Source organism: Scophthalmus maximus, chromosome 20 (genome assembly GCF_022379125.1).
Source record: "Scophthalmus maximus strain ysfricsl-2021 chromosome 20, ASM2237912v1, whole genome shotgun sequence".
Lineage (NCBI taxonomy): Eukaryota > Metazoa > Chordata > Actinopteri > Pleuronectiformes > Scophthalmidae > Scophthalmus > Scophthalmus maximus.
Window position 1 is genome coordinate 3,544,360 of NC_061534.1, and position 22,455 is coordinate 3,566,814.

Here is a 22,455-nt window from a genome sequence, read left to right on the forward strand (position 1 = left end):
GAGGTACTTCAGACCTTTGATGACGTCAATCGCTAAGTCACTTTCAGGTATTAACTCTGTCTGCTTGGCTGAATTTCGCAATAAACCGGATCGCTCACCGTCCTAAACGGAATGGAGACGACGCGGCGCGTGTTTTTTTTTTTTGAAGACTGTGTGCGGGTTATGGATGAGTAACCTGCAAAATGAATGCTGTGCGGGCTCCTCTGATTATTCCAGCAAGCGCATGCAAGAATCAAGGGCACGTTCGTGCATAAATATGCATGTGTAGCGAAAACTACCATATACAAAACGGAGTATACACGTTTAAATAAACTTTCATATGGGCCGAATTTCCAATTTAAACATCTAATGACAGTACGGTTCTATGGTACTTGCCCTAACATAGCATGAGAAATGTAAGACAAATGTCTCATGAAATAATAAGTATTTGGCTCCGTTGCCACGTGTTGACTGCTGGCAACCTGGAAGCCTCATGTAATAATGAGTGACTCTAATGTTCCTGCAAACAAGGCTTTTGGCCAGTAAAACTGTATTGAGTGTGCACGAAACGACGCTTCACTTCAAGATTTTTTGTTCATGCGTAGATTCATTTACGTGACTTAGAGGTGTGGCAATAGTGGACAAAACGGTATCAGAAATCTTTGTACCATGTCTGCCTGCTACATCGTGTCTACGTGCATATGCTCATGCAAATACATTTGCAGATGCACATGTTCGCCCACATCTGGACGCATATGTATTTGGTTGTGTTTGTTTATTCATCCAATGCAGATTGATGCTTTCTTTCTCTCTCTCGTCCTCACCCAGAGATCAGGGCTGGTCTGAAACCCTACAATCGTTACATGTGAATTACGGATGTGGCCTTTTAATTCAGTGTTTTGCTCACATTTATTTATCCATGAATTTTCTTTGCCGACAACGGGGCTATTTTTCATTTCCTGTAGCTTGATTTCTACAGTTACCCGGTTTCCGCAACCTGAGAAAAAGGTCCCAATAGCCAAAGCACTGTCCTTTATAGTTCCTTTGTGCTGTAAATGCATTCCAAAAATGTTGGGCCGTCTGGTAGCTGATAGAATTGCAAAGTAAAAGCGAGGTCTATTGGGAAACAATGCGCTCGCCAGTGCTGTCTGTATTCCATCATCATTACATTTTCCAGTCAACATTCAATTCATAATGAAGTGTTTTTCCAATTAAACTGTGCTTGCACTTTCTCACATATTGCTTCATACAATTCTATAGGATAATGGAGGCACAGTAAACTAATGTTACAAATTTAATCTACACTGACAGAATCATTTGAAGAGGCAAAGGCATTCTAGATGTTCAGCAAGACATTCTTGGCTAAGACTTCTTTCTCTGGCTGGGTAAGTTCCCAGTCCGACAGGTTCTGTCGTGTGTTCCATCCAGAGTCTGTCTTTAGCCTCCAGGTAAGTTCCTCTGCTATTCCCGGAATTGTTAGCGCGGGACAGAAGGTTAAGGAACCTCCTATTTTGTCTCTCTTTGATCTCGGCGTGTCTCGGCAAAATCAGTCACCTTCTGCAAAACTGCACCGGGCGGAAGTGATGCGGTTCTGTCTTCTCTGTGATCTTTCACTGAAGGAACCTGGACGCAAGCTGGTCGGAACGAGCCTGTGTGGTAGCTTCGCGATTCCCCCGGCCATCCTTTCATACTCCCGCACCACACTGAGGGCGTTCCTCTCACAGTGTTCGGCATTATGAATCTCCAGAAACTCCAGACTTTGGTTTCCCCAGGGCCAAACCCATTGTCTGTGTGCACGGGGAAGTTCGGCCTCCTCGCCAAAGGTTGGTTCACCTGAGTGATCCACAAATGGGTGGTACGATGGAACGGTTTCATCCAGTCCCAGAGCTCAGGGGACACTCTAGGGAGAAGTGGTACCTCCTGGGAATACAGATGCACGACACGCTGGACGAGTTTGTAGTTCCGCGAAGAAACTGCGAGGATCTTACCCTGCCCGGTCATAATTATCACTCTGCTGGGCCATGTACAGACAGGACATACATGGATTTCTATACTTGAAGGCGCGACACCTGCCGCCTCCCGTAGCCTGACATGTCAGCCCACAGACATCCACACTCTTGGGACTGAACGGTTTTGCCTACACCAACGGAACAGACTTTTGCTGATGCTCTTCCTTTCTTATCCAGACCTCACATAAGCTCCATACAACGTGGAGATGATTCAGCAGCTGCGAGCGTCGCCCTGGCAAATTAACCAACATCGGGGGGGAACATTGTCACAGGTAAATGGAGACACAGATGCGACGCCCGGCCTCAGGCTGCCTCCGAGGACAAGCTGGTGCTCCCAGGGTTGTCCCCCACTGTGGAGCAGATAACTTCAAAGCAGAAATGCAACGATTCAACTATTCATGCTGAAAATTCTAAATCCTTGGCCCTGCACGAGTGATATGACAAGAGCATTTCAGCAAACTGCTCAGTCAGCTCAGTGTTCTCCCACTCATTTTTTTTTTTTTTTTTTGGGGGGGGGGTCTTTTCCGAGACAGACATCCGTTGACGTCTGCGATCAAAGTGTGTCAGTGATGTCCTCCACTCATGGGGTTTCGTTTTTTAATCACTCTCCTCTGCAATGTTTCTGAACTCGGATAAAAAAAAAAAATACCCACGGATGCTGGATGTGATTAAAATCACTAACCAGTGCAGAATGAATAGTCTCAAAGCTTCTGCAAGAAAATCAGTCCTCGGAGCGTTTCATCAAGAGGTTACATTTGTTTCTTTCGCAGAGTATTGCCTGCGGGTAAACAACCCTGATTATATAGACAGGTGTTTTTTAATAAATTCAATTCATTATTGAAATTTGCATGGCGCAATAAATCAACACAGATTACGGAACGGGGCAACACCAAGTTCCAAATGTGTGAAACAACACTCGATAAACGGCCAATAACAACAACCAGATGCCTCCTGCAGAAGCTCATCGGCCTTTGGCCCTCCAGTTCTCGCGCAGAACTGCTTCCTCTCGACGACACGCGCGGGTGTTCGAGCACGAACAGCCTCTCGCGGGTCCTGAAAGTGGCTCCTCAAGGGGCCCTTTGCCGTGGTAAGGGCCCTGCTGAATGGTGGAATTTGTTCCGTTTGATTTGCCCGAGCACACTAACTCGCGCGGTGCAGCGGCTTTGGCACTGGCGCCTCACACGGCGAGAAGGTTCTTGGTTCACATCCTGGGTCAAACCAGCCGGGCCCCGGTTGTCGATGTCAAAGGTATTTTGCTTTCATTTCACAGCCATAAGAGACACACAGGTGATGTGGAGAACGAGGGGTACGGCATGCGACAAGTATCCCCCGGCTGGAAATCAAACGGTGGTTGTCGTGTAGTGTGCACCTCCACGTGTGCTGAAAATTGCTAAAGCTCTTTTTTATTTACTCCTAGTTGAATTTTGCTGTACTCTCGTTGCGTTCCAACCGCCTGTTCTCAATTAAGTCTGGTGTTCGGCTGCATTATCTTCCTTACGTCAGGGAAATGTAACCACACGGATTCATCTCCACCGTTCTATGCCAGTGTGAAATTATTTCAATGTTTCAGTCGCATGAGCCCCGCCCCCTCTATTACACTTGGCAGAAATAAAACGTGTCATATTTATAACTGCAGTGGGGAAGAGCGCCGGCTCTCTCCAATCAATCACCGCATGAGACCGAGAGCGCTCAAGAAGAGGCAGAGAGTATCCACTGACAAATACAGCCATGTGTGCCTCGGAAAAAACTCAAATGCATCTTGGCAACATGCCAACGCACAGATCAAATAAAGGTTTGCATGAGCACTAATGATTTTGTGTTCATTAGGAGAGACACATTTAATCTACTAACAATGTGCACGAGCATTCTGTTAATTAATTGTGCGAATTAATTACGTGCAAAAAAAAAGGGAGGACATTAGACAAATCAAATCTCACGTGCCGGAAGCTCCTTTGTACAAAGTGTTGAGATCTATAATGAACTTGTGCCAAATGAATCGGCTGCTGCCTGCCGCAGGTCCTGCCTCATAAAACGGGCGAACGGATAAATATTTGAAACAATTTACACTCAACTCTACTGATGCAGCTCCTGGGAAACGTCCTTTTTTTTGCCTTTTACATGGAAGACGAAAACCTCATATATTGAGAATATGCGTTTTGGTTGTGAATGGCGGAAAACCACAACTTGATTATTCAACACGGAATAATTTCTTCTCCCACCAATCCTGACAAATTTCACGAAACAAAAGCCAAATGCCACACTTGCATCCCACACACGAGCACGTATTTGACACATTCATCCACTATGTGCAAACAAACAAATCTGATACGAAACCTGACGCCGACACCATTGGCGATCCGCGTTTGTGCAGCGGCTTATGTAAAAGGACCCTAACCCCCTTTTACAACTACGTGAATAACAATGCGACTGCACACCTTCAGCAATGCATCGATTATATTGAATACTACCGACGACCATATTTTAATTCACACAAATGCCGCATTTGCCGCAATTGAAATAGCCTCAAATAGCCTCCCTTGGCGAGTTTGTTGCAATTTCATTATCTTCTGTTGACAACCTGCCACGGCGATTGTGACGCCTCGATCTCTGTTGGGAGGGAAAAAGAACATGGAGCCAGTGGAGAAGGAAAAAAGTAAAAGTGGCAACGACTGGAATGTTTGTGCACAATGTGCCGCCGTCGAGCTTTATCTCACGTTACTCACCGTCTGGTAGGTGATAATGAATTTTATCATGTGGCCCACGGGCATGTTCTGGGTGAGGAATTCTCTCCGGCTCGGCAGGGCCGGGTCGTAGTGGATTTTCGCTGGTGGGAAAAACAACAGAACACCATGAATCCCGATCGCCCTCCCTGGTCGTACCGGGTGCATTTTACATGCAGTGTAGGACAAACGTGTGCTTTCCTGGAGACAGGATTGCACACTTGAGCTGATCCCTCGCATCGATCCGCGGTTGTTTTTTATCTTTAAAACACCGAATTTCTTTAAATGACCTTGCAAAGAACGCCGCATGACCCGATACATCCCCGGCTGGTTGCTGAGCGACCGAGCTCTAATCACGCCTCTCTCTCACATCTCTCAGAGCTCCAATCTCGCTGACGCGAGAGCGGCCGCGTAACTTCGCCGGTGGTACGGAGGCGTGCCGCGTCGCCGCGCCGCTTCCGACGCGCTCGCTCCGGCAAAGTGAAGTGAAGTGACGTCTGGCCGAGGGCCAGGCTTTTAACAAATGAACCAGTGGAAGATGTGAAACATCATTTAGCAAATGTCAAGAGCTTGTCAGCGAGCTCAAAAATAATGCCCTCAACGCCGAACACAATTGATGGGCCTGACGCAGTAAAATTGAAAAACAGCGACATGATAAGTGGCTCCAAACCAATTTGACATGGTCACTTAGACGTTTGACTGACAGCACTGTACACATGACATAAGACATGTCAAGTTGAGTCATATCCATGGCGCTTCTTGTTTTGACACCGAAGCCCTGCTAACGTAACAGCAAGGAATGCCTCCAACCTCATTATTATTATTGCAGATGTGCAATCGTCGATGGCAAAATGAGACGTTCGCTGGCGTCTGACTCTTTCGGGCGCCTAAGTGCTCTGCGGCGACGACGGCGCCGTCGTCGTCTCTCGCGGGCACAAATGCGATGTGACACTTTTGGCGGGACTTGGTCACAGCTCATCATCTCGCCTAAGTCAAGGCGACGCGAGCGAACGGGGTCCAACGCGATTTTCCGAGCGATTTTCCGACCCGGGCGGAGAGCTGGCCCTGAACGACAAAACCTTGTCCACCACTGGGAAAGATACTGGGGATTTCTAAGGCTCTGTCAACAGAAGTGTGAAGGCTTGAAAAGGGACCAAATATCAGCAACTTCACAACATCTCAGAGTTTCCTGTCGGGACGATGGCTGTGGCCCGGACGGTAGAGATGGTCTGCAGTCCAGTCAGCATGCTGGAGTGTCATTGGGCAAGACGCTTAACCCCAACAACGCCAGGAAGGCGCTTTTTAAATACAGTCCATTTAACCTTAACTGCACCCATAAATGTGTGGAGGAGGATGCGACAAAGTGGCGCACGTTACTTTGTCTGCCGCCGACAAAGAAAATACCACCAACATTCAACCCAACTGTCATTCTTATTAAAACAAGAAGCCGATGAGGAGAGTTGTTTTTCGGCTACGTCGCTCCACCCTGTTGGTGCCGACTGAAACACTCTCCGATTCATGCAATTACCTGCTTGATGTATATTGCCACTGATCTGACTCGTGTCTTTATGCCAGAACAGTGATAAAATATAGTATAGTCAGTTATAGCCAGTGGACTTATTTTGCTGCTAAAAATCTTGGTTGAAAATAAACCAAATCTTTGGGAAAGCATTGTGTGAAGTTGGATTGGCAGTCTAACCTACCGTGTCATCTCCTGTTATTATAATGGCAACGTACATTAACATTTGTGCACACCAACTTCCTAAAAAAGCATATTACAATGAGCATGTTGGAATACAGATGCCTGATTTTGTTGTTTACCTTGTCAAATTGGGAATTGTAAGAGCTCAGCAATTAATAACTGGTAATTTAATTGTAATATACACAAAGGGATACTTCAGCGTTTTATCAACCGTTGATGTTGAAAAATGTTGTCAAAAAGCCACTACATTATACAGACCATCAAGCTCTGATGTATTCCCTTGACCTTTTAGGAATACTGCTTTTCACCATTATGTTGGCCTGAATTACTGATGGTGGATTTACTTTTTGATGTCAGCACGTTGTGTAGGAGGGAAATGCTGTCCTTGTCCTTCACTCAGTCTCTAAAGTGCATTAGGAGTTTGAGGACATCTTTTGATTTGATTTGATTTTTAGTAAGTAAATAATACAGTGGCCCCAGCTCATGCATTTACGCACAGAATAAAAATCTTCTTCTATTTCCTGAAATGATTGACATATGATACAAAGACTAACTGTTGTCCACGGGCAAATCTAAGCTACTGTACGGATACATTGGGCCCACTTAAATGGCAAAAATGGAAGAAAAGCTGTTATGCTACAAGAATGAAGTCATGATTTAACGATAAAACAAGTCGTAATTCATTTTCATTCATTTTAGGCTAAACATCAGGATATCAGTGGTTAAAGTTACGAAATTATACTTTAGTATGGGTAAGTATCTTTAAAAAGATTGCACAAGAAACTGGGTCGATTGCATAAAAGAAAATTCTCTCTTTTGTGAAGGAGAAAATTGCTCTTTTTTTTTCATTTTCTCTGAAATATTAGCTTTTTCTCGTAAAATGATGACTTCATTCTCATAGTGTTTCTTCAATATGGCCCAATGTTCCAATAAGGTCTGAGCACACTTATATTACCATGTATATACAGAACACGTATATGAATCCCTGCCCTCTTTACCAGCCACTCCTTGATTTGAACACTGTATCGTTAGGTCTGTGACATCTAGAAGTATGAGAACAATCCGGACACACTTCAGACCTTTGTAAAGTTGAAGAGGCCCCTGATTTTACGGTTTGACCAACAGAACACACACAAATTCCTTGGACCGCGCGTGAAGGAGTACAGAGCACGTTGGCTCCCAAAGGGGATTCTCGTGTGCCGTCCTCGGGAGTTCTCTCCGCGGACTATTTTCTTTTTGTTGCTGCGTCGCTCTCGTCGTCTTTTGGCCAAACAGCCTGGAGTTGGAGGGCGTCTCTCGCGGCCCCTGAGCGATCAGGGCGGCAGCTGGTCCCTGACTCTCAAGTCTCCGACCGTCCCGTTCAGTCTCTTCATCGTCCCTCCATCCGTCTCGCCATTTTTAAAGTAATCCGGCATCTGATTTCACCCCCCCCCCCCCCTCCCTCCCCGCTCCACCAGAGAACGCTGACCTTGCTTTTTTTTTTTTTTCAATTTCCTCCTTCACTGACCTGTGAGTTGTATCTGTGGTGCCCCCCCCCCCCCCCCCTCCTCCCCCTCCCCCTCCCACCACCACCTCAACGAGGGGCTCTGAAATTTCCATTACTTTCTCAGGCGCCATCAGCGTCTTTGACTGTCGGAGGGACGAGGAGAGTGCGACATGAAAAGCCACTCGAATCAAGAAACAGCATGGGGGGGGGGGTGATTCAGAAATGCGGCTGATTCAAAATATCTAGCCACGACTGAAGTTCAGTGCATGGCGCCGCCAATTAAAAAGAATATGCCTTCACAGATGGAATATTTTTTTTTAAAAATAACATAAAATAAAAATAAGTGGCCACTCTCAGTGCCAGAGATCTGTCAGGTCATCAGCGATAGGCAGCGCTGTTCAGCAGCCACTTAATCCGAGAATGTTCAAAGATGGAGTCCTTCCTCTGCGAGCATCTTACCTCGCCGATCTTGTTATCGGATCACAGACTAAGCCTCTCGACACTTATTGAAATTGAGAGGTCGGCAGTGGCAGCAGTAGACACACCTCGCCATAATATCTCTTTACGCGCGCGCGCACACACACACACACACACACACACACACACACACACACACACACTGTGTGTTTCCAGCATTACTGAATACCTCTGCTCGCCGCTGGACAACTATAAACTTGACCCAGTTGCATAAAATTGCCCGCATTAGTTTACAAATGTTTAAATTACCAGTGGTTTTAAAGTCCAATGAAGGAACGAATAATTGAAATAATGACAAATAATAACAACGATGAAAACAAAAGATGCACCTCATTCGGAGATCTCGTTTAAACGTAGCATAGAAGTAATTTTCATCTGCACGTTTTAACACACTAATGGTTTGAACTGGGTCAAATGTGATTTTTTTTTTATTTAATTTTTTTTTTTACCACTAATCACCTTTGAAAATTCTGACCATTTTAGTTCATTAGCCGATGTTAGATCAGTAAATGTTTCAGTACAAAACACATTGCACAACTCTTTACTCGGTAAACGTTCACCTATGTGATGGTGGTAAAAAAAAATAGCTTTTAGAAAAAAAACCTGTGTTTAGTAACCAGAGCTGAAGGGATGCTTGTCGGAAAAAAATAATTGTTCCTCTGTGACCGTTTCATATTCTTGCGTGGAAATATTGAGGAACATTTGTCGTCCTCAGAATCCCATTAAACATATCATCGGGCTCTTCGCATGAATTACAAGAGCTTTAGAAATGAGTATCGACCGCGGTCGCTCCCTGTGGAGGAGGTTGTTGAACATTTTTTGTGCAAAACCACATTTACCTCATTTGCCTGCTCATCAGCAACGGCTGAATATCGCTCATCAGCAGCGAGATGTGAGACGCACACAGAGAGCGGCGTTCATTTCCCGCCGAGTTTAAACTCAGCGAGATAGAAGCCCCCTTGCATTATTTATTTTCACAATCACTTGGGGCCCTCCACTTCACGCTGAATCCCCTAAATTAGGGGCGCCATTAGCTCTGATTCACAGCGGACGTCGGCCCCCTGGAAACCCCCGGCTCGCGCCGCGCCAGTCGGCGAGTCGACGCCAACGTATGGACAGGGTCCCGCTCTTGAGCGGCAAACGTAATCCTTTTCCCCACCACTGGCCGTGCCTGCTGCCATTACAGCGGCGAGATAGATGGCGACGTCGGGGGCGGCGGCGCTCGGCTCGCCCGTCGGGTCCGGTTGCAATCAGAGGAAAATCTTGCCTTTCGGACGGCGACTTTTCCAAGTGACATCGGGGACAAACGTGTTGACCTACAGACGTCCTTCTTAATAAAGAGAGACGGAAAAACACACGGAGAAAAACCAAAACGTTGATTCAGAAGCTGCAGAACTGTCCGCGTTACTATCGCTGCATATTAGACAGCGTTTCCCTAATTGCATTATACTGCAACTGCATGCTGGGAAAGTTATGTTTTTTGGGGGGGGGGGTTATGCAGTGTCAGAATTAATATATACGCGGAAACATGCTCAACCAAAACATGCACACTTTTCCACCACTTATTGAGAAAGGTCAACGGAGGGGCCGATGTTCTCATTTCCGAGCTCCATCTTTTTTCATGGCCATCTGCAAATATGCAGTGAATTCCGAAGAGTTCATCAATCACTGAGATGAGTGACAGGAAGTGGTAACAAAGACGGAAAGAAAACCCCCCCCCCGACAGAACTCTTATACAAGATGGATGCATGAACGGGGAGATAAATCCAGGAGCCGCGGACATGACAACAAGTGAAATATGAGGGAACGCACAGCTCATAGCCAGCGATGGGAGTCTTTTCATAAAGGCTATTCTCTTCTTTTTTTTATTTTTTGTTCATCCATCATTCTACGCCTTGCAAATAATTTAAGACTTCACGAGGACGCCTGAAACAAACATCTGTAGAAGAGAAGCCAAACAATGAGTCGCTATTGGTTCTTTACACTTCTTCTGGCCGGCTCGCAATGATCTTCGACTCATCGCCGTCACTCCCCCGCCGCCGGTGTTAAGCTCCTCCTCCTCCTCCTCTTCCTCACTCTCACCCTAAACCACTACTCTGGTTTACCCGCTTCCAATGCAACCCAAATGCAACATGTCCCGCCGACGACGTGAGGCGGCGGGCCTCTCTTCAATTCATCCCCGGCTCCTTTCGGGGAGAGGCGACGTCTCAGTCGCTGGCCTAACTTTTGGCTTTTGAGGGTCCCCGTCAACCTCCCCGGCGCTGATTTAAAGCCAACGTGTGGCACCCGTGGCGCCTGAGCCAGAGCAATCTATGCTGCATAATTCAACGCCGCCTCGGAAACCTGTCTCATTAAAGACCCTGGCCGTGGTCCACGGCTCGGAGCGCGAGGCCTTGAGTGACGGATCTGTTGCCAGCTTAGTGCAAAAACAGGTGAAGACTCGGAGTAAGCGGCGGCTTCAGGATCAAAACCCGGCGACTTCAGGAACCTGGCAGGAAGTGCGGCCGCCACTCCAGCCGGCACGGACGCCAGTCCTTAGCACGTCGTCACGCACATGACAAGAGTGCCGACGAAAGGGCGGAAAAAAGGAAACTCGCCGCTAAACACTATTCAACGCTGGAGCATTTATCTTTTCCCACGAGGTAAAACAAAATAAAAAGTGGAGTCCGATCAGACGTGGGGATGTCTTTATTTCTTACCCCATTGCACAACATGATGTTGTTCACATGGCTGCGTCACAGTCAAGAATAAACATGATGCCAGGTGACTCTATTAAAACCTTCCGCTTCTTGTGAGCCGCCCACATTTTTCCTGCAGGGCTCCATATCTTTCCCCTCCACGGTCGCGTGATCGCGGAGAGGTCAGGCGATGACGCGCTTGCCACTTTCAACTTCCCACCGCCGACCGCAACGGATGTCACATTTGGCCCCCTCCCCCCGAGTTGAAGTCGTGGCCCCCCCAGCTCGCGCTCTGGTTCAAAAAAATCCAATCCAAGTCACGGCCTCGCGCGCTTAGGGACAACGTCTCCGCACGGACGCACGGCTCGCCACACGGCGAGGAGGAGAGGATACTCGCCTCCTCGCGTCGGTGAGGATTTTCATTTGGCGAGTCGACGGAGGAGGTGGGAGACGACGCACACTGACCTGCCAAATGAGGGGGGCACGTGACGATCGCAGCTCTGCACAAGAAGGTGGCGGCGGCGCCGGCGGCGGCGATCGTCACCCTGGCCCACTCAGCATCCTGTTGAAACACGTAAACAGAAGAACACGGCTTGATTTAATTAGCAAGCCTGCGCAGATTTATTAGCAAATTACATCTCACATGTGCGGCGGTGCGGAACAACTCAGGAGTTATGATTTCGGACAGGATTCATTTCAAAAATTGACTTGACAGTGGAGTTATTGCTACTTTCCCGGTGGCTGACCGCATCCTTCCCGAAGCGTCCAGCTGTGCACGTTTGACATCATTTTGACTGAATTATGACATTTTGGAGCCAATGCATATTATTTAATCATGTACAGTATTATTACTTTGATTCCGAGTATTAGTTCGTGGCACGTGTCAGCAAAAGGCACACTCTTCGTACCTAGATATGCTGCTGAGGTTATCGAGCCTGTTGTGAGCAGTTGGCAGATGTTTATAGATGATGCAGAGCTTTATAAATCACACAGATTTGCCCATGTTTCGTACTTTACGGCCGTTGATCTTGACAGTCTGGTAAGAGAAGGAGATATTCTAGTCATTCGTGCGTATGACGTGGTAAAGTACATTTCACGGTTTAATTATATTGTGATGACTCACTGTTCGACTGTACATCGTGCTGTGGCTCACTGCAGACAGTCGCACATGTACAATATTTCCACAGAAATTTGAGCCTCTGCTGATAATTAAAACTCCATCACCACAGAGCGTTACTGTGCAGCATAGAAGGCTCCAGTGCCTCGCTGAAAAAAGATATTTTTGTATGCTGAAAATGAGAAATTAACATATTTTCAACTCTCTCGACTTTTTTTTTTTTTTAATAAACTGATTGATTCACGAGGCATTAAAGCCCCTCTATAATTCATATCTCCCAGCACCACCCCTCAGCTCCTCAGAAGAAACCACTGTCAAGGTCAAGGCTGAAAATTAAAGGTGCCCGAGCTCCACGGGGTTTAGACAAGATTCCCTCCAGGTCTTAAGGAAGCCAATTTATTAATTTCCATATATTTTCTTACATTAAGCTTTTTTCTTCAGATATATATTTTTGGGGGTTTGTATGTGCATGCCAGAAGACGCCTCACGAGTAGACGCCTCACCTTCTCCATGTCAAGTTTGCATGTGTGGGCTTCCTCCGGGTGACGGAGGAAAGTGGAAACTCGCAAATTACCCGTCGCTGTGAATGTGAGCGTGAATGTGTTGCCCACATGATGATTTGATGATTAGATGATTGCCAACGAATCATTTTCTTTTCAATTGACTAAGAACTTAATCGCCTGAGTGACTAAATAACTTCTTGCAATTATTAATGTTGTACAAAACCAAGATATATTCAGTGAACCATGATATAAACCAGAACATCTAGGCCTCACATTTAAGATGCTGCAGCTGCAAACCAGTTCATTCTTGGCACTTCTGCTTCATAAATGACATTATGGACAAATAGGTTATAGATTTTTTTTTTTTGTCAATAATCTTCTGTTTCTTAATCGATTTGGTTCTTCTTCAGAGGCAATGCAGACATACACTCAATATTCTGGAGTGTAGCCCGGTGCTCAAAATTAAATAATTACAAAATAAAAAAATCAATTAACGCAAATAATAAATCCATGAACTGTGGAGCTGAACAGTATATCGATGAGGAAGACTTGGGCAGAGCGCTGCAGCCGAGCGGTGCACAGAGCTGTTGATAAAGAAGCCACAAGGAACCGACAGCGGCTTCACGGTGGAGAGGCGGCCCCGTCTCCCCGCCGGGGAAGCGGTTATCTCAGCGTCGTGCCTCAGCAGTCCCCCGACAGAGCTGTTACTGCACCATACCTGCCATATGGCCGTCACGGCGGCACGCAGCCGGACGTTCCTCAGGCCCACGCGTTCTGCCAGACACTCCGAAAGCTGCTGCGTGCCCCCCTGTGGAGAGACAGATACTGCAATTTAAAGGCAGGGCCCGTGAAGAGCCCGTGGCTTCCCGTGGCTTCCCTGGGAAGAAAAGTTAAAGGGTCACTTCGCCCAAATCACGCGGCGACAAACGCCCTGGTGGTGTCCAGTCAGCCTTGCAGATAATAGTTACACTTGCCAAAATTTTTTTATGCATGAGCTCGCTGAGACCTCTGCTGACGCCACAATACGTCAAAGCACAGTCTGTGCTGCGCAAGCACTTAGAAAAGAGATCTCTGTTTCCAGACACGGCGCCCGTGTCGCTCCGCATGAGCCGCAGAACCGGATGAAAACTGTTTTTCTTTCCAAAAAAAAGGTAGAAAATGCGCGTGATTGTTCACAGTGTGGCTTTTCTAAACACAAGAAACCATATGTACGAGGACCGCACACGGCCGTGAAGTATTAATGAAAGTTATACACATACTATGATTGAAGCAAAATACATTTCAGAAGAAAATATATCCCCCTGGCCGCCGGCAACCAATTTAGCCCAACTGAAAAGTTGCATGGTGATTAAAATTATTCTCCGCAAATAACAGTTGATTTGACTGAAACCACATATGTATGAAAATGCACTTAATTATAATAAACAATTAATATCACTTTCACCAGCCAGCAAGCCATTGAAACACAGGCGGTTGGCTAACTTTGAAGATGTCGATTAGTCTGACTGTCTGTCTATCGCTAATTTATTCATATATTCCTTTAGTCTTCCTGTTCTTGTTGGTCCGCGGTCAAAAGTATTGACGTTTTTTTTAATGAAAATATTCCTAGTTATGAATTTTGTGGTGTCAGGTCCCTAGGAGACTTTTAGGAGACTTACTTTCAGCACAAGTACTTAGGTTGTGCTTTTTTTCCCCCCAGCTAGTTTGCTGCCTAAAAAAGTGTTCCTGCACTGTCCGCCGTTATTGTCTTTTGCCTTTGTCAATCATAATAACAGTCACTTTTGAACCAATGCTAATTGGCTGCTGGTCCACATACACAGCAGAGAAGGTGTAGGTGGTGTTCTGTGGGATTAAAAGAGGATCAACACCATTTCAAACTGACGCTAAAAGGTTTTATCGGCAGCTGAATACTTCAGTTTGTTTTACTGTGATTCAGGCAGTGAGTAAAAGCATAATTCAGCCATTTGAAGATGTTTTGGAGAAGTTCAGGGACAACGGTGACAACACAAACTAAAAAGTCCATAGTTCCCATACAGGGAGCTGTTCCACATTTGGGACTTTTAGTTAGACAAGATGAGGAGGGGGGGTGATGGTTTAGTTCTAGCATCAAGTATGTCACAGTTATTATCAAATTTTATTATTTTTTGGGCAAGGACAAGAGCACACTTTTTGACACTCTGGTTGAACTGTCGTCTCTTAGGTTTGTTGTCTCAGAAACTAGAATATGTTGCCCTTCAAATGATGTGTCACAGAGGCATTTTGGCTTTTCGAACTTTTTCATTTGGGTATGCCAAACAAAACGGGCGGACGTTGGCAGGTACCTCTGTCAGCCCTTCACTCTTGCACAATAATTCTCTGATTCTCCAGTTCACATTTGATGCTGCTTTCATGGTACTGTCACCTGTGGCGTTGTCATGCTGCTCATTAGTGCTGCTCATTCCGTTTCTTCGGGAAATAGCGGGAATACCATGATAAAAAAAAAAAGCTGCACCCGAAAAACACGCAGGACATTTGCGAAGACATACGTTCGGGCCTACAGTAGCCCTGTTGCCTGCCATTTTCCCGGTGGCTTTGTTTGTCCCTCAGTCTTGACGGGCTGTTTTTTGGCTTTCAGCCCAGACGGAGAACGACAGAAGGTTCAAAATCAGAAGCACAGAAAGAGAAACAGAATGGAACCATAACTTTCATGCGGAGGGAGGCGGCAGAGGATCCAGTACGAGACCAGCGCTCAAAGTGTTCAAACGGTCCCGGGGAACGGAGCTTCAAAGAAAGCCAATGTGTTTGTCGAGACATGGCTTGAATGAGCCGAGAGGCTCTTTTTCTTCTTTTTCTTTTTTAATAAAATAGAGAATGAATCCGTTGGTTGTCTGTGGTTGAGAGAGAAGAAAAAAAGCACTGAAGTCAACATTAAGCAGTCTGGAGAGGGATATGAGCCTTGCACCTTTATTTTGAACCTGCAGTGCTCTTCGCAAGTGAACAAAAAGAGGATCGACACTTTCTCAAATTGGGTGGAAAGGTTTTATGTGGTGGCGTTTTTTTATGGTTCTAAGTTTTTACGATGTTTTCAGGCAGCGAGTAAATGAACCAGAGCCATTTTGGAGATGTTTTGGAGAAGTTCAGGGGAAATTACGATTTTAGTCGTTCTTGTACATCCTAGTTATATAAATAGTTATTAAAAAAACAAGCTAGAATTATAATTTTTTTTAGACAAGGACAAAAACCTGTCAAGGTCAAAGAGAGGCAAAGGGTGTGAGACACAAAATAGAGATGGAATCCATCTGGTTACATAAAAACACTCAAGTCAACAACGCACCGTCTGGAGAGAGAGAGAGAGATGTGAGCCTTGTACCTTGATTTTAAACTCCTGAGCTGAACCCGCCGTGTTCTCCAGAAGTGGCAGTAGCCCTCCAGCTGCGGCGGCATACATGAGGAAGAACAGGAAGGACATCTGGGATGGCTCCATGCCAAAGACGGACCGGCTGCACAGTGCCAACTCTTCTTTTAGCTCTGGAGGAAAAGGGATGAGTCCATTCACACTGGCAATAATAATAATACTACATCCAATGACATTGTTCGGTAAAGCTGCACACCGTTCTGTACAGTGCGTTGTCCTAAACTACAATTTCATCTGTCACGTGGAGGTAGGACCATTGCTAGCCAGTCAATAAACCACAGACAGGGTACAGTTGACACAAAGACAGGGTGATGATTATTTCTATGATCACCATGTTAGTAACTGTAAGTGATGCCAATTTTGTGCGGAAAAAATTCTGCCTTCAAATCTGTTCCTGAACACGTTTCCATCTAAAAGATTAGCGAAAAACATTTTTTTAATATATTCAATTTTTAGCAGTCCAAGTGCCCGTCTCTCCAAGTCAAGTCAACTTTATTGTCGGACCCACGGTGCAATAGTACAGAACAAAAGAACAAAACAGAAAATAAGATACGTAATATATACAATAAATAAATTCTAAATATTGCAAAAGTAAGAGTAAGGCAAAACCCTACAGGATAGAAAAACGTAAAAGAAATTGAAAACTTGGCTCTTGAATGGGTACCAACAGCTGTAGTTGTTTTTTCTCAATTAAAGATATAAAAAAAGAAAGTGCACAAGCCACAGGATCTGATATTTAAAGCAACTCTCCACACTGACCCGCAGTCCAAACATGTTTCTCGGTGTAGGAGTGCAGGGTCACACTGTCCAGTTCCACAGCGTTGGGCGTCTTGGAAGGATCCTCGACACGTACTGTCGCGCACAATCTGTCAATCTGAGAGCAAAGCGCTTGTCACCACAACACACCCACACACACACGACGATGATGATTTACCGCCGCTGACCAAACGTATCCCAGTGATACGGTACATACGAAAGAGGAGTTAGAGACTGACGAATATTATGAGGCGCCCAGCACTTTTTTCACCCACTAATGTGAACACCCGGCCCCCTTCCTGTACGCGCAGTACACGCGATTCGTAGCCCCCCCTCTGCAAATTACGCAACTGACTGACAACGCTAATGAAAAGATGAATCATTCGGAGCAAGAGGAGAGGAGGAAGAATAAAACTCGAGTGAAATGCAGCAACAGCAGTCACCTAAGTTTGTGTTGTCTACGAATTTGATGTCTGCAAATAACCCCCATTTTAAGTTCACCCGCTAAACTGCGGTCCGTCTCTCTCCAATGTTTTTTTGAACCAATCTAGCAGGGGGCAGAGCATCTGTCGGGGTTTTTGCCTGAGAGTGGAATACAGCGTTACCGAGTTACGTTTGGTTCTGCAGACATTATGATGTGACGGCACTTCTCATAGGTGCTCATTGAAATGGAATAATTGATGGAGTGGATGCTGGTTCAAGGAAGACGGAAACCGTGCATGTCTCAAGCAGACGTATTTATTATGAGAGCTCAATATTGAGGAGACTTCTGATTCGCTACACAGATCAACAGGTTCACAGTGTTCGGCGTCCCAAGACAGTCTGCCCGTCCCCGGACTCTGTAGTGTATCAATCGTTGAGTAATGTCGCCATCTCCCCGCGACTATGACACCTCAAGTGAGACATCGGCTGCTCAATGGTTGTTTCGTCTTGCCGTGGATAAGATGACTTTGCTTGGTGCCCGAGAAGACTCATCTTAAGAGTTTCTCAGGAAGGAACACTCATGATTTCAAAAAGAGACAACCCTTGTCTATTCTCTCGGTCAAGATGTAGGTATAGGCTACAACTTTGGACGAGGATGGATGGCCTTCTTTTGCCAGAATGTAAAACGTTTCGTTGTCCATTTACATGTTCGTTCAATAGATATGTTTGGGTTCATCCCTGTCATTCTCGGAGCAACAAATGGGTTTTTTAAGGAGGGGTAAAGCAGATTTGACTTGACTCTCAGGTATAGGAAGGAGGGCCCATATTTCCTTGTTCTGAAGCATTTTTATAAGTGTCGTGGTACTTTGTTTCACTGAGAAGCCGCGTTAGCACGCGTGCCTCACCTTCCACAGGAACTGGGTGAGATCCATCAGCACGAGTGGCGACAGAGCGGGGATACTGTTCCTGTAGGTGCGGACTCTGGCACCCGGCCCGCCCATGTGGTGCACCTTCTTGCCAATGTTGTATTGCGGGAAGGTGTCCAGGCCCAGCTCCTTAACAAGCTCCATGATGTGCGTTTGGGTGCTAAAATGATGAAAGAAAAGATGTCGGTGTTGAGAAACTTGCAGCTGGTTGAGAAATGAATCAACGCATTTTGTCGTAGACTGTTGACATGGCCTTGAAAACACAACGTTGTTTGAGTGAGTCAAAGTGATCTTCAAGTTCTGGGTTCTACAAAAAAAGCTTAAGTGATGACAGTTTGTTCTGACTTTACAGGAGTCTTGAGGAATTTTTTACAAGGTGTTTTAACTCAGCCCAGAATTATTGATCTTATATATGTGTCGTGCACAAACAGTCACGGTACCTTCCTACCCACTGCCCTCCAAAGTCCCAGCGATCAACGCCATTGGCTGCTGGTATTTCTGTGGACACTGTGCGGCCTCCCACTCGATCTGCACGGCAGAGCCAGACGTGATCTATTCATTTACACGGCAACCGCTAAACCCAAAAGGATCCAGCAAAAAAAATTGACTCACCATTTCGGGGTTACTCTGAATAGTGATTCAGTTCTACAAACCTTTTGCTTCCAGCACCAGCACTCTCAACTTGGCATTCCTTGTTCTGAGCAAATGAGCTGCGCTCAGCCCAGAGAGTCCGGCGCCAACAACAATAACGTCCCAAATTTTTGCAGTCATGGTCGAGCTCCAGAGACTTTAGGTTTTTCCTCCTGCCAAGTTGGCGCGCGCTTGGTAAACTGTGTAGTCGCAAAACACGGAAAAATCCTACTTGTTTTCCCTCTTCTCTTCTCCGTATCAATTAGGTTATCTTGCAAAGTCTGGGCTCGCTTGCATAACAGCGCACTTTGGAACCGTGAACAACTGAGCTCGCGACCTAGTTGGCAGAGAATCAGCCGTGTGAACATCCAGCAGTTAAAAGCCGGCAGAGGGCTTTTGATTTTCAAACAGCGTGAGGCGCTGACAGAAGTGAAGTTTGATGCCTTTGCTGCGTTAGAATTCCATTTCACCGCAATTAAATGGTGATTGATTTGATTTGTTTCTAACATGCAGTATGTCTCATAATATATATGCAAATGCTCCCGTTCCTTTGCATGAATGTCACTGTCCCTATCGCCAGTAGGGCGTCTTTCTCCGTGATGATTGTACACAAATGTATTAATTTCCTTTGTGTAAGGGCAAAGAAAATTAAAGGCTAGACATTGGCACAACAAGCGTGCGCCTGTCACAGGAAAGTGGACAAGCAGAATAAAGGAAAGAATCTAAGAGGGAGAAAAAAAAATCATTTGAAAAGAAATGGCTCCTTTCATTAGAAATGATGTCTTGGGTCAGTGAAACACAAAGTGAATGTTGATGCTGTGTCGCACTGCAACTCTACTTTAACAACTAAAAGTAAGATTCTGTCTTAATATTCAGGTTCCTGCGCATTTTGTTTCTTCTAATTTGTCCCGTTTCTGCTGTTGAATTTCGAAGATCACCTTTGCAGACTGTTACAAAAAAGGTCAAGGACAAGAACAGAATAAACTGTGAAGGTGCAATGTACAGTATTAATGGCAGTGCCAGTTGTCCATGGAGTGGTCAGCAGCTCCCATGTTGCTCAGAAAATGACAAGAGATGATGTTCTATTCTGCCTCAAAACAACTGCACTTCTTCCAAAAAAGGAGATTAAATGAGATATTAAAAACACAGTTGCTTGCATATGCATGCCAAGGAGGGGTTTGGTGAGACAAGCAGGACTTTGCCTGATTCGCTCACGTCACCTGTTCTTCTTGCGTCTTTGGCTGGGTTTTTTTCTTTTGCCTCCACAAAAGCTGTTTTCCAGTCAAAGGAACATTAATCCCAGAGAAGCCAAACTTGGGATGTAGGTGTGACTGGCGTCCAACTACAGTATTAAGTCAAGGCAAAAAAAAAGAAAAGAAAGTAATTAGCTTCTGATACAGTGGGGCCGACTTATCACAGACAACGTGTGAATGAATCTCAGTTCATCACTCAACAATGAGTGAGAACGGGTTCTCGTGGCCGATCCGTTTCTGTCCGCCTAATCAAGTCAGCACGTATTAGCATTTTTAGAAAGCGAGGGTCGAGGCCTGACGATTTTTTATTTCACTCTTAATTTCCCTCTGATTCTTTATTTCTTAAATGCCTGCAAATAGCCGGGGGCACGGCAGAAGTGTTGTCATCAACAGGGATTTGTGCTAAATTTGATAATCAAATAATGACCTCATCGCTGCGGCTCAGAAGCTTGGGAAGGACTGGTGGCTAACGGCAGCGATAACCTGCGGCAAGACCCCTACTCACATACTGTAGCGCAGTACAGTAAAAGGAAGAGCTCCGTCTCTGTTCCAGATGGTGAAACCTGTTATATGTGTCCAGTAAATATCAATGCATGTAACACAGCTGCCTTGACTGCGTTTCATCGTAATGGTGCGCGCTCTAATCCAAAGTGAACTGCTGTTCGATGTTGTTGTGCCCAGTGCGAGAGAAAGTTCCCAACAAGTTGCACAAATGTGTTGTTGGTTTTTTTTCCCCCTCCGCATACTAACGCGATTTGTCAAAGTGAGTGGTACCTCTGTCTTGCTTTTAAAGCAATTAACTATAAATATCTTCCAGATAATTGCAAAGCAAACTGCTTTCCATAATTCCCTTTTTAGAAAGCAGCTTCTTGGAAGAAAAAAATGCACATTGCCCAAAGCTTGGAACGCAACGCGGTGACTACAAGAGAAACTCCGTGTTGAGATTCGAAAAACAAGCGTTGGATATTTCTTATAAAATAGAGAGATAATGATCTTTATCCGTTGTCACTAATCCGTTTCCTTTGTGCGACTGCTGAGGGACGCTCCACTCCTCCTCGTCTCTAAAGGCTGCTTCCCTGCAGATGTGGCACCGAGATAAGACATCCCGGTAATGTGTCGTGTGTATAAACCTTTGCTGGCTTCTTGTGTTTTTTTCTGGATGAACAACCAGTTTCCCTGTCACCCGAGACCCCCGGTGTACTCTCTTTATCCTCGCTATTTATTTGAAAACCAAGGGGGCACCTGGGAAATGAGAGGTGCGTGGAAGTGCTGTGTGGCTGCATTGTGCGCGCCCTGATAGGAGGGACCTGTACAGTAGACGCGTATTTATTCGTGCAAGTTGAGGATAATCACGCGCTAATTTCTTTCCGGTGTGGCGCCAAAAAGTGATCGTCCGCCAGAAACGCATTTGATCCGGATCCAACGCTCATAACGGGCACGACTTTATGTCCGTAGTTATATCAAAGAGTTTCATGTGGTGTTTGCCGTTTATGGCGCAATCAGGCACGGCTTGCTCAAAGGAAATACGACCCTATTGTTTCTAAGGTCTGTATGTCTGGTATCACTGCACTGTAATAAAGATGATGATAGATGGTAAATGGGTTATGTTATTAAATAAAGAAATGATTGCAATTATCCTTATAACTGCATTATTTTACCTTCTCTGTCTTAGATCATAACCCATGCAGATTTTCACCTGTCGAATAACCTATAAATGGCCCATAACACCCCATAATTACCTGTAATCAGTTTCTGGCGGACGAGCACTTTTTGGCAAATATTAAACATTAAACGAATGGAAAAAGTGAAGCCAGCGACTTAACGGACATGTATGTGAACAGACAGGGACGAACTACGACAAACCAACTAGCGAGTGAATGGTATTCTGCGCAGACGAGGCCAGGCGTTGCGTTTTCAGCACAGTTTCTGTCAAATGAGCACCCCGAGAGTCTCCATCTAATTCCAGTTTCACTCGCTTTAACGAGACGCCGCTTGTGCCTCGTCATTCAGTGCAGCCGGCAGGGTCTTCATTTGGGTAATTAGGGTTTTTAATCCCGTTTTCTTTTTCACTTTTGTCCTTCTTGAATTGCGAGTGAAAGAGTGCGAGCGCTTGGTGAAGCTGGCGGGGGCGTGTTCAGGGAAATGACATACCTGGCGAACAGGTCGAACAGGTGGGGGGGGGGGCGGGGCCCGTCCAACCAGAGGGCTCTTTGATACTGAGGGGGAGGAGCTCACTGTGGGGAGCAGCACCCAAAGCTGCTTGAGCCTTCGTGTTCCATTGCCAGGCGTTTGGATGTGGTATCGGCATCCGGGTAACATTGGTGTGATATTCCTCGATAACGGCTTTTGGGTTTTGCCTTTGCACTAATTTCTGTAAAAGAGCATGTAAGACAAACCGTTCT

At 45.7% G+C, this 22,455-nt stretch overlaps 1 protein-coding gene across 4 annotated transcripts in view; it reads right to left on the reverse strand.

Annotated features, from left to right (window-relative positions):
- The window catches only part of si:ch211-127i16.2 (amine oxidase [flavin-containing]), a 34,465-nt gene extending 15,379 nt beyond the window's left edge, over positions 1-19,086 (reverse strand). For 2 of the 4 annotated variants that reach the window (XM_035609056.2, XM_035609055.2), the window contains exons 1-8: positions 18,824-19,086; positions 18,611-18,698; positions 18,150-18,330; positions 16,825-16,939; positions 16,021-16,178; positions 13,390-13,479; positions 11,517-11,613; positions 4,712-4,812 (exon numbers count right to left, since the gene is read on the reverse strand). In XM_035609056.2, the coding sequence (XP_035464949.2) occupies positions 4,712-4,812; positions 11,517-11,613; positions 13,390-13,479; positions 16,021-16,178; positions 16,825-16,939; positions 18,150-18,330; positions 18,611-18,698; positions 18,824-18,941 (948 nt within the window). In that variant the 5' untranslated portion in view covers positions 18,942-19,086. The remainder of the gene's footprint in view (positions 1-4,711; positions 4,813-11,516; positions 11,614-13,389; positions 13,480-16,020; positions 16,179-16,824; positions 16,940-18,149; positions 18,331-18,610; positions 18,699-18,823) is intronic. The other 2 variants (XM_035609059.2, XM_035609058.2) reach the window with 2 other exon arrangements.
- Positions 19,087-22,455: the final 3,369 nt, after the last annotated feature.